Raw genomic sequence first — 16,189 nt, 5'->3', positions numbered from 1 at the left:
TGCTCATGGCTTTGACAGGCATACTCTTCACTGGGTAAAAAACTGGCTGGATGGCTGGGCCCAAAGAGTTGTCAATGGATTTGAATCCAATTGGTGGCCAGTCACAAGTGGTGTTGCCCAGGGTTCAGTATTGGGGCCAGTCCTGTTTAATATCTTTATCAACAATCAGGATGAGGGGATCGAGTGCACCCTCATTAAGTTTGTAGATAACACCAAGTTGGGTGGGAGTGTTGATCTGCCGGAGGGTAGGAAGGCCCTGCAGAGCGATCTGGACAGGCGGGAACAATGGGCCAAGGCCAATTGTATGAGGTTCAACAAGACTCAGTGCCGGGTCCTGCACTTCGGTCACAACAACCCCATAAAACGCTACAGGCTGGGGGAGGAGTGGCTGGAAAGCTGCCCAGTGGAAAAGAACCTGGGGGTGTTGGTCAACAGCTGGCTGAATAGGAGCCAGCAGTGTGCCCAGGTGGCCAAGAGGGCCAACGGCATCCTGGCCTGTATCAAGAATAGTGTGGCCAGCAGGACCAGGGAGGTGATAGTGCCCTTGTACTCGGCGCTGGTGAGGCTGCACCTCAAATACTGTGTTCAGCTTCGGGCCCTTCACTATAAGAAAGACATTGAGATGCTAGAGGGTGTCCAAAGAAGGGCAATGAAGCTGGTGAAGTGTCTAGAGCACAAGTCTTATGAGGAGAGGCTGAGGGAGCTGGGGTTGTTTAATCTGGAGACCTTATTGCTCTCTCCAACTACCTGAAAGGAGGCTGTGGCGAGGTGGGAGTCAGTCTCTTCTCCCAGGTAGCAGGCAACAGGATGAGAAGAAATGGCCTCAAGTTGTGCCAGGTGAGGTTTAGATTGGATATTAGGAAAAATTTCTTCAGCAAAAGGGTTGTCATGCATTGGAACAGGCTGCCCAGGGAAAGGGTTGAGTCCCCATCCCTGGAGGTATTTAAAAGATGGGTAGATGTGGTGCTTAGGGACATGGTTTAGCAATGGACTTGGCAGTGCTAGGGTAACAGTTGGACTTAATGATTGTAAAGGTCTTTTCCAACCTAAACAAAACAATTCTAGTCTGACCCATAGACCCAACCCCCCCTTAGCGGTTGGAAAGGTTAGAAGCTAAAGTATCCAGCCAGTGCTCTCCTATCTTTACTCATTGATTTATACCCCAGCCAGTCTGGTGGGTATGTTAGGAAACTGGGGAGAAGGAAGATAGGACCAGTTCCTCACATGTACCAACAAGTGATTCCCCTTATAAGTGCAATGGCATAGCACTTCATCCTATGCGAAGAAGCTCACTTTCCTTTTCTGATCCGCTGCCCTGTCTGCCCTTCTGTGAGCCCCTGTGCTTTGCACACAGTTTTATGTATCAGTTTTCAGAGACTACGCTCAGCAAACATGACTGGGACAGCAAGATTAAAGGAAGCGAGACAAGGATTTGGGAAGAAAGCTTTGGATTTGTTCCCGTGGTCAGTCATGTTCTTCATCTGAGCTCTTGGAAAACTTCTACCTTATGCCACAAGCTGGGGTTACCTGTTGAGCTTTGGAATAACAGTTACTCTTTTTTCCACAGTGATGGTTTCCTAATAACTTAAAAAGCATTATTACTACGTGGTGATTGTTTTGGCATGACTTTCAGACAAAAAATTTTACTAGATATCATCTTCTCTGTTACTCTTCAGCATCTACACACCGGTCACTGCAGCAGAAGTACTGCGGTAATGACTCTAAAAAGTGGAACTGCCAGATATACTTTCATTTCAAAGAAAAGTAGACATTTATTTCTCCCTGATTTTTTCCTCTTTCAAATACTATATAGTAAAATTAAGTTTATGACAACTTGAAAATCTGCATTAGTTCTCAGGGAACTGGGAGAACCCCACAGACTAATGAATAAGCTACAAAACCAACAGCTACATTTTTCTGAAAGTCCTCTGACATAGCAATAGAGATTTAGGTAAGGATTGCCATTATTTAAAGAAAACTGAAAAAGCTGTTCACAACCTCTCTGTTTACAAGCAACAAGAGTTGAGAGAAACGGCAGCCTAAACACATCGGGAGGTTGCTTCTGTTATCTACAGACCTTGTGGTGTTTTATTTAAAACCAGCGCATGTGTTTCAATGAGAGATGTATTTTCCTTACATTTATGCTGTCTCAATCTTTTTCTTCTTTTTAGTTGTCGTTCCCTGAATCTTACATATACCTTTTCTGAGGACAAAGTCTGTACTGCAGGCTGCATATTTTTTAATCAAAAGACTGTTACTATTTACAAGTATCTTCAAGAATTGCTGAGGATTTTCCCTATCTTTGACCTCCAAGCCTATAAATGTGTTCAGATTTTCATAAACTCAATCACAAATCTTTCAAAGTATAACAACATCTAAAGGCAAAATGCCTTACAAACATAGGGAGTCAGAGAACTGGAACAGAAAACAATACTGAATATAAATTTCACATTAAGCTCTTATTGCTAGAGTTGAGTTCTGAAGTTCCTGGCAAACATGCATTTGATTTCAAAAGGACAAATAGTCACCACCCTGACTTCTAATTGTTCTGAAATATCTCCTGGCAGAAAGAAAAGTAAGAGCAATATATCATTTTACTACAATATTCAGACTTTGGAATACAAATTCTCAGAGCTGTTTTCATGAAAAACGATATGCAATTTCAAAAGTAGCAGAAGTCCACATTAAAAAGCAGAAAAAAAATCTACAATTTGCTTTTTTGTCATCACAGATGGCACTTTAAAAACTTTATACCTTGCTTTACATCTTGCCTGATAGCATTTTCTTAACAAAATATTATAAATTAGGTTAACTTTAAGATTAATATTTCACTTTCAAATACAAAGAACAAGATTTTCAAAGCTTTGTCACATTTATCTAAAAAAAAAAAAGGAAATCGACAAATCGTGAAGAAAATCATATGCAGCAATAAGAATATATGCATTATTCAAATCAAGGTGCAAATCTGAATAGCGGACAAGATTTTCCCAAATACAGTGATTATATTAATAGCTATTTGAATAACAACTGTATTATGAGTAGGGTTGCATAAAATCAAATTTAACTGAAGCAACATCTGGCATACTAAAGGCGTCACAAAAGATATAGCTGTAATTTGCAAAATTATTTCCTTTATAAGTGTGAAATATTCATCGCTCATCATATTTCTAAGATTATGAGCTCAGAACTTTATGAACACCAGATTTCATTAAATCCCCTTGTTGCAGCTAAAGACTATTGCTTACAGAGAAATAGTGGTGTATTTTCCGTCATCTTGACTATAGCAGTAAGTCTGGAAGTAAAGGCACAAACAATTGCATGTATCTGCCAACTCCCTGCAAACTGTGCACTAAATTATAAGAAGAAGGAATCAGTTACTTTTAGAATAGCGTTCAGGCTGAGTTACTATCTCATTCCTCCTCAGATTTTGAGAGGACTATTCACCAACATTCACCTCCACCTGCAAAACGCACCAACAAGATGTTTATAGTCCTACTCTGATCAACATTTATATTAACTGGAACTAGTACTTCAAATGAATTTGGGAGATTTTTGTAGTGACATTTAATGACATTTTCACCCTACAAAGCATGCAAAGGCTTTAGTGTCATTATTGACTAGGTTTCAAAGGGATCTGCAGGCTGTATTTCCATAGTAAAACAACATTAATTTATTACACAAATCATTACAAAGAGCGAGGAGTATTTATCATACTTTATAAGGTAGTGTGATTTTCATGTGACAACTTATACATGCATAGCTGGAAAATGCAAATAATCTAGTGGAACCATTATATCTTGTGCTGGAAATAGTGCATGCATAAATAAGAAGGCAGAAAAATTATTAAGATATATCAACATACTTTATTGCAGTAAATGCTAGTAAAATTGCAATCACTATTTAAATCTCAGTTTAAAATTTAATCACATCCTTACAAAGTTTCTTTAATTTTATTTTCAAATTTTACTAAACTTCAAATTTTCTTATAGAAATTGATAATGATCTCACCTGTTTGAAGATACAGATAGATTTCATCCCACACTGGTGATATGAGGCACTAGTACAATTAAGAGAAATTTTGACATCTTTGAACTTCTTAAATACAATAAAATGTATGACCTCCATACCGCTCTGTACTACTCATTTCATAAAAAGGAATAGCTATATTATGTGAAAGTCTATCCTTAAATCAGATACAAGAGCAAAATATTCAGAACAGCATTTATAAAATTGGAGATTATCCCCACTGAAAGACCACTGAACAGTATTTATAAGACTTCATGCAATATTTCATAACAATAAAAAATATTCACTTATTGTAACATGGGCAAAAGACTGAAGTGGAGTTTAGGAGCCTTCCTAAATAACACAGTAAAGAGAATGAGGACCTGTTCTCTCAATGATACTTCAAATGTTATGGTTTTAGAAAAAAAAAAAAAATCATTGACATAGAACATGTAAAATTATTGGCATAGTCTTTATTTTACAGAGATCTCTGCAAGACCATGAAAGACATTTTCCTCAGAAGTAACTAGGTAGTGATTTAGAAAAAAACTTTTGTAATACCCATTATTTCATATGCTTCTGCAAATATAAAAATACTAAAAAGCTCTGACACATTCCCACATCAGGCCCCACGTTCTTGTTCAATTTCATTTTCAAGGACACTCATGGCATGTTATTTAGCTATAGTAATCACTTGAAAGTAGCTTTTTCTAAACATATGAGCAACTATCTGTCTTGATTAAAACAAAGCACGGTAAAAACAGATAAAGAATCTAGTTAAGAGTAAAAACAAAACTTATTGCATTGATTTTCACTAAATACAGTGCGAACAGGAGGATAAACGCAGGCATAGCAGACGTGTTAAAAGAGACAGTTCATTTTTAATAATCTGAGACTTATTAGTAAAATATTATCCATTAAAATAAATGTTTATGTACAATATAATTGGAAATCCTAACATCTAAAATTGGCTTAATGTATTTTTCAGGATTTAGGCATGCATTTTCACCCAAACTGTGATTGTTTGTGACTTTACAATACTATCTTCCAGATTTGAACACCTTCAATGTCTCTCCTTTGTTGCCATGTTGAAAAAAAACAGACAACAGGGGAACTCCTTAGGATCTCAACAAATCATTTAGCATATGCAAAGATCAGTTAAGCACTTAGTCATACACTACAGTCTCCAGTGCCAGATTTACAGATATTATTCAAATATATGACTAGTAATCAAAATTAACGTTTATTTCTTCCTATACGGTTCCTATTGCAATAATATGGCATACGAATAAAGCAGTAGCTTCCTGGTTTAAGCATTTCTACTATACTTACTCATCTCAGTAATACCCAGACAGCGTGTATTGTGACTCAAATGAAAGCAAGTCTTTTTCATTTGAAGATCTGAGTTCTCATGTTTCAGAAGAATATGTTTTTTTCCTGAACTCAGGTTCTTCAGAAACAGGGTAGCTTTTTCCCAGCTCTGTCTACAGAAAACACTACGTCCAGGCCAAACCGTAAGAAAACCTAAGGCTTCCGGTTTTCCACAGCTCTTTGTGTATGTGAATACATAAGGACAACAGAAGACCAGGGAACTGCAGCGTGTAGCTAGGTAGTTTTTCAACGAGTTTATAAACTTTTCTAAAGAAGAGATAAAATAATCCAAACTCTTTGTTGCATATGTCTAATACTCTTCAGAATATTGATATCGAAGTGTATGTACAATAAAAAATACCTAATTTTCATAAAATGTCTATATAAATATATCTCCTTGACACACCCTTCACAGTGATTTCTGCATGTAAATTAAATGTTTGTTTTAAATGTGTAGTTGTCAGAACTTTGGGTTTATCTTCACATTTCCATTAGAAAACTTCCTTTGCAAAAGAAAGTTGCAGATAACAATATTTATACAGAGCACCCTGGATTCATATCAATAAAAGTATTGAAATTCTGATGTACATATTTGAAAATCATTTTTTATTTTCAAATAGGAATTGATATACTGCACAGTTCTCATTCTAGGCGTCCTTGCTTAGCATCACCTATTGCTCCCCACACATCAAAGACAAACTCATCTGGAAATGCAAAGTCTCCAAGAGTTTCATCCAATGCCACTGCAAATTCATCTGGGTTTTTCTTGTCTCTTCCAGCTTCCACCATTGTTGCAGCTAAAAAGCAACAAAACAAAATAATGTAATTATCATGAAAGTGACATCTAACATATGGCCAAGATAGTTTTTGAATGTCTATTTTCAAAACCAGGTAAGGTCATCTTAGGGAGATGGTAAAGCTTACCTACTGAATTTAGAATTCAATAGGAATTATGTACTTAAATCCCCACACACTAGCTACATTCAGCTCTGATAAACAGGAGGGCTTCCTTGGAGTGCTCTTTATATATTCTTCTGTTTGTTTGGCAGAAGTTTAATTTTTAATTTAACGAACCTTCATTTTACTCTTATTAAATTGTATTCTGTATTCATTACTGGAGGCACATGAAGTATGGGTCTAAAAACAAGGTTAAGCACAACTCTTCTGCAATAACAAGACCCATGCCAGTTCATCACCAACAGTGAGTTTGATATGAGCTTGCTGATCTAAACCAGAAGATCAAAAGGCAAACCTGAATGTTCTTCTCCCCTAAACAATGAAGAAAAGATCTCAGCAAGTCAGAGTTTAAAGTGGCCACGTTTTTCATGGAAAGCCAAAAGGCATAGGGTTTGAACATGGAAAATAACATACAGCCTGCATAATAGATACATGCGACCAAGCTAGTATGGGTTTGCTAGCCACAACCCATGTTTTACGAGTTCACATGCTGAGCATGACCTGCATTTAGAAAGCAGTGATGATAAATGGGCCTAGAGAAAACACCTGAATACTCTACTTTAGAAAACAAGAATTCAAATACTAGGCTCAACTAATGTGCTGTGTAAAATACAGAGAAAAATAAAATCTGGTGGTGTTAGGTATTGGACACAGTAAGTTTGCAACTGCCTGAAAGAAATTGTGCTCTCAAAAAATTACCATATGACATCAAACAAATTTCTTTATTTTTTCAGCTTGATTTTATTTAATTTTAATTAACTTTAGCTTAACTTTTTAACCCAAAACACACCTCCAGGTAGTAAAGAGACTGAGTTTTCAGTGAAAAAGACACTGTTTTCAATACCATCCAAACTAAAGAGTAACTAATTTCAGTGCATGAGTGTGTTTCAGTTATTATTACCTCCACTCTGAAAAGCAAATCTTTAATTTATAGCACCCCCAAGGCTGGGAAAGTTTGTGCTTATGCCACTATGAAGTGAAAAAAATCAAAGATTTCTGGAAGTCTCAGCCAGGTGGTTTGAATTGTGCAAAAGCATGGGAAAGGCATTGCTGCTGTGCACAATAAACTGGAGCCACCAAAGACTAGGAACATCTTCGTAACCAGGAAAGTTAAAGCAGAGAGGTCTGATACAACAGAGTTAGACTCTTGATATCTTGTATACCCGTGCTGTACAGCATTTTCTCTTATTTAACACCCAAGTATCAGAATTTATCAAGTTTTAGACTTTACTTTGGAAATGGCTACACTGGAGTTGTTGCTTAGGGGGTCAGTCCTTAGCTGCTGTGCTCATCCCTCACCTTTAGCCACTGCGTAGCTTCTCAGATTCTAAAACAAATTACAAGTCTATCCCAAACAACACTGGATGCTGGCAACCCAAGGACATTAGAGCAAATGAAAACTGTGAGGGCTCAAACTTCTCTCAGTCATGGCACCTGCACCTCCCTGAAGGATGAAAAGTGTCAGCACAGGAGTTTCTCCTGGTTAAGCTAGGGCAGGGGAACTACTGGCAGCAGGCTATCATGGTTTGAGGGATGCAGAAGACTCTAAAACAGGCTCAGCACAAACAGCACTGCTGAATGCAGTTTATTTTCTGAGCTGTATCTCTGCTCCACTGCCTCTGTTCATATTCACAAGAAATTATGGTGTTGTACAATAGATGAAACCCTGAAAGTCTGCTTCATTTTGTGATTACTTTACACACCTGCCTTATTCTGCAAGGTGTCCTCCACTTTTGTTATACATCAAGTAACCACCACTTTCTTCATGAGCATATCAAATTCAAGTCTCACATTGAAGGATTTGACAGCTTCCAGCCTTTTCTCAAAGGGATATCTGAGCAGAAAACTTGTATTACAGTGCCTGAGAAAGGGAAGGAAGTTTTGAAGCCACAGCAGACCATCTTCACTGGAACAGTCTGCCATCTACTTCATGTACTGTGTTGTATCAACATGGCAAAATCTCTCTCAGATAGAAAGGAAAAGAAACTTCCCCTGCTCTGAAGGTTTACTAAACGTATTTAATATTATTTTGACTGAAACTCAGCTCAAGTTTATTGACAGTTATGAACTTCTGGCAAACAGTGTTTGCTGTTATGCAAACTTGTAACAAGCCGTGAGCAAACTTGAGCCATATTCCACATTGTAGACGTCAGCAACAGTAATTCAGAAGAAATTTGACGTTTTGGTTTTAACTATGTTCAGACATGAGGCTTTAAACTGAATCACAGCATGCCAAACTACACAAAACAGTCCAAGGAAAACTTACATAAAACTTGACAAATTAAATGCTGTGATTGAGACAGTTCAAGTGTAACCGAGCTTCCCAGGCACCACTAGTGGTTCTCAAGGACTCTCAAGACTCGTTTCACTGCCAGAAGAAACCTTATCCCTGTTGTGTTCATTCTTTCTGTGTCCCCTGTGAAGTTCATGGGACACTGACTCGGAGGAGTCTGGATGGGAAACAGGCATTAAACAGGGGACTCTTCCCAGCAAGCGAAAGACAAATATTTGTCCTGTCAACACCACCCTATATCCCCTGACACCATGGCATAAGAAGGTACTTACAGAGGAGCCACCCTGGAGGTAATGAGGTGAAGCGTGTCATTTAAATTTCACAGATTTCTGGATATGAACCAGGATATGAAGTTACTCTATATAGACACTGGGAGAGGGTTGGAGGGAGAAGAGCTGTGCAAGGTGACACAAGAGCAAACGTGTCTAGATATAGTTACTCAAGATACTAAACAAAAATTGCCATCAACAGAGTGAGGATCTAGACAAGCGTTCCAGCAGAACGAGTGGGATCAAGGAATTTAGCCAGTTTTAAGATAAATTGGTCAAGATATATGAAAGAGCCATAAGACACAGACAGCAGTGATAAAACAAGACAACACAGCATTATATTACAGTCCAACTGCCCTACTTGAAACCTCAGAATTACACAATAATAAACTGTCATTAACAGAAAATGTTACTTCAAACACAATTTTCTTTAAAGACTGAGCTGCCCACATTATGAAATAGAACCTTAAAAATAGTTTATTATAGATTTACCAAACTTGAAACCAAAATCTACTAAACTTAGATAGTCAAGACAACTTTTAACCCCGTCAAGCAGGAGTCAGAATGTCACCGCCATGCAAAAGCAGCAGCCTCAAATCAAAGTGTTTTCAACTGGATTGAGCAACTGTAATCAACACTACCAGGGTACATTTAATGTACTATATTTATGAAAGCACATTCCCCTTCGCAGATTCACCTGATGTAATGAAGTACCCTTCCTGGAGAGATTGCAGGATCCTGCCTGCTGGGGTGCATGTTTTCGATAGCTTGGTGCTGACCTCTAGTGTCAGCAGCCTTGTATTACCGTGCAGCAAATCCTAATGCAAGACGCCAGCCATCCTTCCCGAGTTTCACACACAAGTTGTACCACTGGTGTATACGAATGTGCAAAGCTGAACCCTGCTTCGCTAGTTTCATACACACAGGAACGCTACAGCTGACCAGTCTTCTCGATCACCCAGTGTACGTATTTTTATTTCCCCAGACAGTTAACACAGACATGGGATGGCATCCCCTGGTCAGCACAGCGGTGCAGAACACGCATGTTTACACAATGACATTTGCAATGCGTAATTCCCAAGGCAAATCAAAAACTACTGATTGCCAAGGCATTTAGCAGATACTTGCCAACTTGAAGAAAACTCTACTGGTTCTCGGAGGGTGACAGCTCCGTGCCAAATTGCTTTCATCCCCCTCCCTTACCCCCACTGCTTCTTGTAACAGCTGCACAATAAGCGATTACAAGAATTTTATTCCAATAGAATATTTTTCCACACTCCAGATAGCCCCAATTGTTTTCAGATTTTTTTTTTTTAAATCTCTCTTCAGGCGATGCTCAAACCTGAGAAATTTTTACATAAAATGTGAAAAGTTCAGCAAACTTAAAAGTGATGAAGTCTTCTCAACTTTAACTGAGAAGCCCAGTATCAGGCTTCCCAGAATATGAACAAAGAAGTATGTTGGCTTTTTAAACCTAGTCCCTTTAAAATAACTTCAAAGATCTTTCACAAAATCCTTATTTTCACTTTTGATAGACACATGCAGCACAAGCCATGAAAGCTACGATCTGCCTACCATTGTTATTATCCACCTAACATAGTGGTTTTGCTACCTATACCCTATCGTGTAACTTCTAAAAAAAACTTTTTCACAAGTCTTAACAGAAACTTGAATATTTATTTAGCTGTAATGCTATCAGAAGCTTTGCCTTCATCAAAAGCTATCAGTTATTATTATTCTGGCCTGACACTTTAAAAGAGCTAAAATTCACATTCAGCTTCCTTAAAACATGACAGAAAATGAAGCATGTCATTGCAGTTTCCAGTGTTTAACATTACTTGGATTTAGTTTCATGTTGAACATTGTCAGATCTGGCTCTCAAGGAACCATTAGAAATATCCTTTCTTCTTGTTTCTTTTTATTAAGCACTAATTCTTCTTGAAGTGGAGAAGTTTTCTAGTTTAACCAGACTTGCTACCTTTCCCTTTTTCACAAAACTCCCATTATTGTCTCAGAGTAAATGAACAGTCATAAACAATATACCCCAGAGTGTATACAATAAAATCCTTTGAGAAAGGAAGCCTGGCAACAGAAGGAGCAGAAAACAACAGATTTGGGGAGAATATCACTTTAGTCGAAGCATTTCAAGATAAAAACATCTATCCAATATTGCTGGGTTGGATTAGTGAGCCAAGAGAAGAAGCTTGGGTGACAAAAAGTTTAAACCTGTTAGGACACTTTGACTAGACGGTAAGTTTGAAAAATAAAGTAAAGAGTGCAGAAGTAGATTTGAAATTTTTCTAAACAGAGATGGAGAATATGCAAAGATGTGTAATGTCTGACAATATTATAGGGAACAACAAAAAGGAAATAATCATCCAAAAGCATAAAAATAGAACAAAATATCAGTGGAAGAAGAGCTAGCCAGAAGATGCTGAAAGAAAAAATTCGGATGGGAAGCCCTTTTTGCCATTATTTTTCCATCAGTAGCATTCTGGGGTTGGATCCCATAGATCCTGGCTTCTTCCCACCCAGAATCTTTGGGATCAACTACAGTTTGTAACAATTCAAGCCTCACTGATTTAAAAAATAAATGCCAGCAGTATTTTTCACTAACACTGCTTCCTGAACCCCTCCTATTAATCAACTGTTCACATTCCTTTACCAGAAAGCACTGACAGGGTTTAAAATAACCTGAATTATCTCTCAATGGCGCATTTATGTTATAAAGAAGGCTGAAGTCAAGCCTTGGCCCAATTTCTAATGTGCCCATAAAATAGCTGAGGAATATATTTCCAGAGCCAAGTGTCCCTTATGCAGATTAAGTCCAGTTTTCAGTAAAATAAAGAGGTAAAAAGGTAAAAGTGCATTCAAAAGGCAGGTATGTAAATCTCAACAGCATTTAGATCTCTGAAAATAAAAAACTGTGCCAAAAAAAAAGAAGTGTATGCATTTCCATTAAACGTTTTCCAAGCATTTTGCTCCAGCTTAGGGATTTGTGTGTAGATTTAGTCAGCCATTCTTGAATCTGTCAAGATACTCAACTATGCAAAAATTAAGGGCTTTATCTCATCTTTAATTCTGTCTGCAATTTTACATTATTTTTTCTTTCCTTTCTTTCTAACTGCTGGCTTAAAACTGGGGCACTGTCTTAGAATTCAATCACACCGTGGAAGTGTCATTTTAATGGAGATGAAAGAGCAATATTAACTGACATCCAAAGCTTCTGACAAACAGAACTGCATGGGAGCGAGCAATGATTGAGATCTTAATCACTTGTCGGCTGTCGCATTGTGATGACTTGCATTTTCAACTAATCTGGCTTGAGTAATGAGTGAAATTTCTAGCTGAGTGGTGATTGGCATTCTCTGAATGAATCCTTTCCTCATATTTCATTTTCATGGGTGACTGATCACTCCCAGTATATGAAAAACTGACATATGTTAATTGAACAGATTTGTGACGGGTGATTAGCTCTCCTTTCCTAAAGAGTCCTAGAGCTGTTTAATTGTTGAAAAGTGATAAAACTTTTTTTTTTTGTCACCACTGTTGGCCCTCGACTCCAAGATTTGAACTTTAGGAAATGGCTTCAAAGGTGCAAACTAAAGCTACGTGAACCCTGTAGTCTTTGATTTCTGACAGTTTCTCTTTGTTTCACTGCCTTTTTGGGAGGAAGAAAAGGAAGAGGTGAAGAGCAAAACAACAACCCAGTTGGGAAGAAGAGCCTGTCTTTGAGGACAAAGACCTCTTCCTTCTTTGAGTATTCTTTTAAGGCATTCTTCGAAACTTTCCAAACTACGTATTGAAAGATGAAGGACATTAGACCTTTGGGGGAGAAGGAAGGAAAAAAAAAAAAAAAACAAGGAATTCATGGGAAAACTCTACCAGGTGCTTGGCAATCAGCTCAGCCACATGTGCTGAAAGCTGAACTCCTCAGTCTGCTGTAGAAGAGCCATCCCGTTACAGTACTGAGAGCCAAAACCACAGGGAACACCAGTTCCCACAGGAACTTGGAACTTGCTTCCCTGTCCCAGAGCAGGACATAGCACACCTCAACATCCCAAGAAACCATGCTTTGGCCTAGGATCTCAGGGTTCTGGGCTATGGACACCAAAACTGGAACACCTATAGATGCTTATTCCTGTAGGGCCAGGAGCCTGGGGACCTTGGAGGTAACCTGCAAGGACAGGAGCCTCCAGAAGCACCAGCTTGAGCTGGGACTGCGATAACTGCAGGACAAAAACAGCTCCCCGAGGGACGGCTGGCACAAGACTTGGAACTTTGAACCCTGAGCCAGAGACGAACTGAGCGGCAGAGGCTGCAGAAGAGAGAAAGGACATGGGATCCTCCCTAACCTAAACAGAAGGTCATCATCACATAGGGCTCCTGGGAGCATATTACACGGCAGGGGTATCACATATTAGAGTTACCGGGAACAGAATTTTTGAGAATTTTTCATTTTCTGGGAACTGGAAAGTTTAGATATTATCTACAAAACAGAATTCACAAGTTTTGGGCAGCTCTGCTCTCTCTTCTATGCCAGGAAGCCCACCTCTACCTTAGGCTGGGGGACAAATAATACTTTACCCGCAATTTTTCCTGTGAGAAAACTAGTAGAAGCTGCCAATCAGATGCTTGCCGGTAGAGGCAGCCAACAAAGGGCTTTTGGCTATTCAGATAATCTCCTATTGTTCTCATTCCTCTGTGCTAACTGCTGCCTGTCCAACCCTCCTGCTTTGCCCTTAGCTTCATGCCAGACCTATTTTCTCTTCTCCATTGCCTCCTCTACTTCTCTCATAAAGCTTTCTTTTCAAGATCGCTTTCCCTTTAGCTTTATCCTTTCCTAATTCTTGGCTGATTTTTTTGGATATTACCATAACAATAAATACATTCCTCTTTGTCTCAGCAGTTCCACAAGATCGTATGAGGATTAAACCCAGCCACAGCTGGATACAGAGGCACTTCTTACTCAGCTACACTGCAGCTTCTTCCCATACAAACAGAAGTTCCTATTTAGTTGTTGTCAGATTAACAGAGAGAAGCAACAGCTGCAAGGACAAGTTTGGTGCAGTTTTAAGGAACTTATGACACCGGGATTTAATAGTTTCTTTCATTATATATTGACGATCATGATAGCTAGTAAATATTCTGGAAAATTTCCCATGTTCTTCAGAACACAGACTTCAGAGAATTTGATAAATTTGTGCAATTATTCTGTCAGTTCCCTTGCTATGATGAAGATTTCAGATTCAAACTTCAGTGATCAACTTTGATGTGTCTAAGCCAAGGGGCAGAGGAGCAAAAAAGCAAAATAGACATGCTTATCCTTAACAATCCTTAAATGTGGTACACACAAGCTCCACTAGAAAATATATGCCAGAAAGAATACAGTGATGACATTTAATGGCTAGCAGATAAATAATTTGTGCAATAGTGTATAAATAATGTGCAGGAAGAATAGAGGATTAATTAATTACATCATAAGGCTTGTAGTGAGAGATTCTTTTATCAGACACATACAGGCAAGTTTTTGAGACTGCATGCTGGACAAATTTTGCTTCGCTTACATTGAGAGACTAGTCAATAAATTTCAGACTACAGAAATGAGAAACGGTTTAATCTTGTAGTAATGTATCTATTAAAAACTCACCTAATTCAAGATCTCTTATCCCCATGTATGTTTCAAGAAGCTCATCCACTTTTTTAATTGCTTTTTCTTCAACTTCAGTTGGCTTCATTGAAATAAAGGGAGAAAAAGAGCAAAAGTATGATTATATCCATGCAGATTTCAAAATAACCAGCAATTCGCCACCGATTATCCTTACTCCCATCCTAGTCACCTAGACTTACAAAGCCTACCAGTAAAACACGTTATTCCACTCTCTTTCCCGCTTCTCACAAACCTGAGCCTTCCTCTTAATGTCAAGCCACACAGCTCTCACATTCAAACTAAACAAGGGCCTTACATCTCCTGACAATACAGATCTTCATCAAATCCTCATCAGCTTTAGAGGAACCCAGAATAAATAACATTTCTTCTTCCAAACCCTAGTCCTGGTTTTACACATATTCATGTCAACGTACGTTATTAGCCTCTCTTAATGACAGCCCTTACACCAGCCCAGTACACTTTGCAGCGTAGAGAAACAGAACCAACTCTTCAACCGTCCCCTCCTTTTTTTCCCCTCCTTCCCTCTTTTCAACACTCCTCCAGTCTAATCTACCTTCAATTCATCCATGTGATCAATGACATCTAAATATAAGCTCTCTGTTTCCAGATTGCTCAGCCCCATCCTATCCCTGCTGGTCTTCAACTTTATATAAGCATTTCTCCCTGCAGAAGGCTGTTGTCGTCTTAAGTCCCGCAAGCTTTGTAACATCTAGATTTCCCCTTCCTACTTTACCTTATCAACGTTGGGGAAGAATAAATCAGGTGCTAAATGATTGAACTATTGAAGGGCCTCAAGATAACCATACCATTTCCTCCACAGTAGCAGGGCCTTTGGTTCTCAGCCGAAGTGTTTCTCTCCCTCTGGAGATTTTAGCCTCTGGCAGAGTTCCACCTTTGGATCTTGGTTCCAACTTTTCTAAAGACAAAATAAACAACAACAACAACAAAAAGAAAAGAATACAAAACAAAACTAAGTATATGGTATGTCAGAATATGATGTATGTGCTTTGGCTATTACATTACCTTCACTTTTTATTCTAATCAAGATCTAGACATATGTAAAAATCTAATTATAAATTAACTGTATTCTAAGTATAGCTTTGCTGACAATTTCTTGTCTTCAAACTTTGATATCCACTTGACTGCACTGAAGCTAAGACTTCCATTAACCAACGTATCTATGCAGGCCTATTTCACTCAACTTCATATATGCTCTTTGTATAATTTTATTTCCCTATTCTACAGAAAAGTAGAGGTGTTTATTACCTAATATTAGATAATGGCTGAAGTCATCAGCCAAATGCTCATTTATCCTGGTCTTTACAGGTAGACTATGTAGCAGGTTTAGCATTGCAACATTTCCATCTGTGACTCATGCAATGGTGCAAACACCACTGCTAAACAGCTCATGATGAGCCACAAGAAGCTGAGCTAACAATTTGGTTGCTAACAGTTACATAAGTAAAATGTCCATAAGTAGATCCGCAGGAGTTTTTCCACTGGTTTCACCAAGGTCGTAATTTCACACCTGATAAATCTCTACCAAGAATATCTGGGTTTACCCAAAGTTTTCTTCACCTGAATTCAGCTTTCCTTCTTTAATCTTGGGTAATGGCACCTCAG

The 16,189-nt window shown here is 38.4% G+C and overlaps 1 protein-coding gene across 2 annotated transcripts in view; it reads right to left on the bottom strand.

Annotated features, from left to right (window-relative positions):
- Positions 1-4,458: 4,458 nt before the first annotated feature.
- GIPC2 (GIPC PDZ domain containing family member 2) overlaps positions 4,459-16,189 on the bottom strand; it is a 28,004-nt gene continuing 16,273 nt past the window's right edge. For both annotated transcript variants that reach the window (XM_087734744.1, XM_087734745.1), the window contains 3 exons: positions 15,373-15,482; positions 14,546-14,627; positions 4,459-6,173 (listed from right to left, as the gene is read on the bottom strand). In XM_087734744.1, coding sequence (XP_087590870.1) covers positions 6,019-6,173; positions 14,546-14,627; positions 15,373-15,482 — 347 coding nt within the window. In that variant the 3' untranslated portion in view covers positions 4,459-6,018. The remainder of the gene's footprint in view (positions 6,174-14,545; positions 14,628-15,372; positions 15,483-16,189) is intronic.

Source organism: Nipponia nippon, unplaced genomic scaffold (genome assembly GCF_047370975.1).
Source record: "Nipponia nippon isolate SJK-2023a ecotype South Korea unplaced genomic scaffold, ASM4737097v1 scaffold_5, whole genome shotgun sequence".
Taxonomy (NCBI): Eukaryota; Metazoa; Chordata; class Aves; order Pelecaniformes; family Threskiornithidae; genus Nipponia; species Nipponia nippon.
Note: the sequence above shows the minus strand (reverse complement) of the source record. Positions and strands in the feature narration are given on the sequence as shown.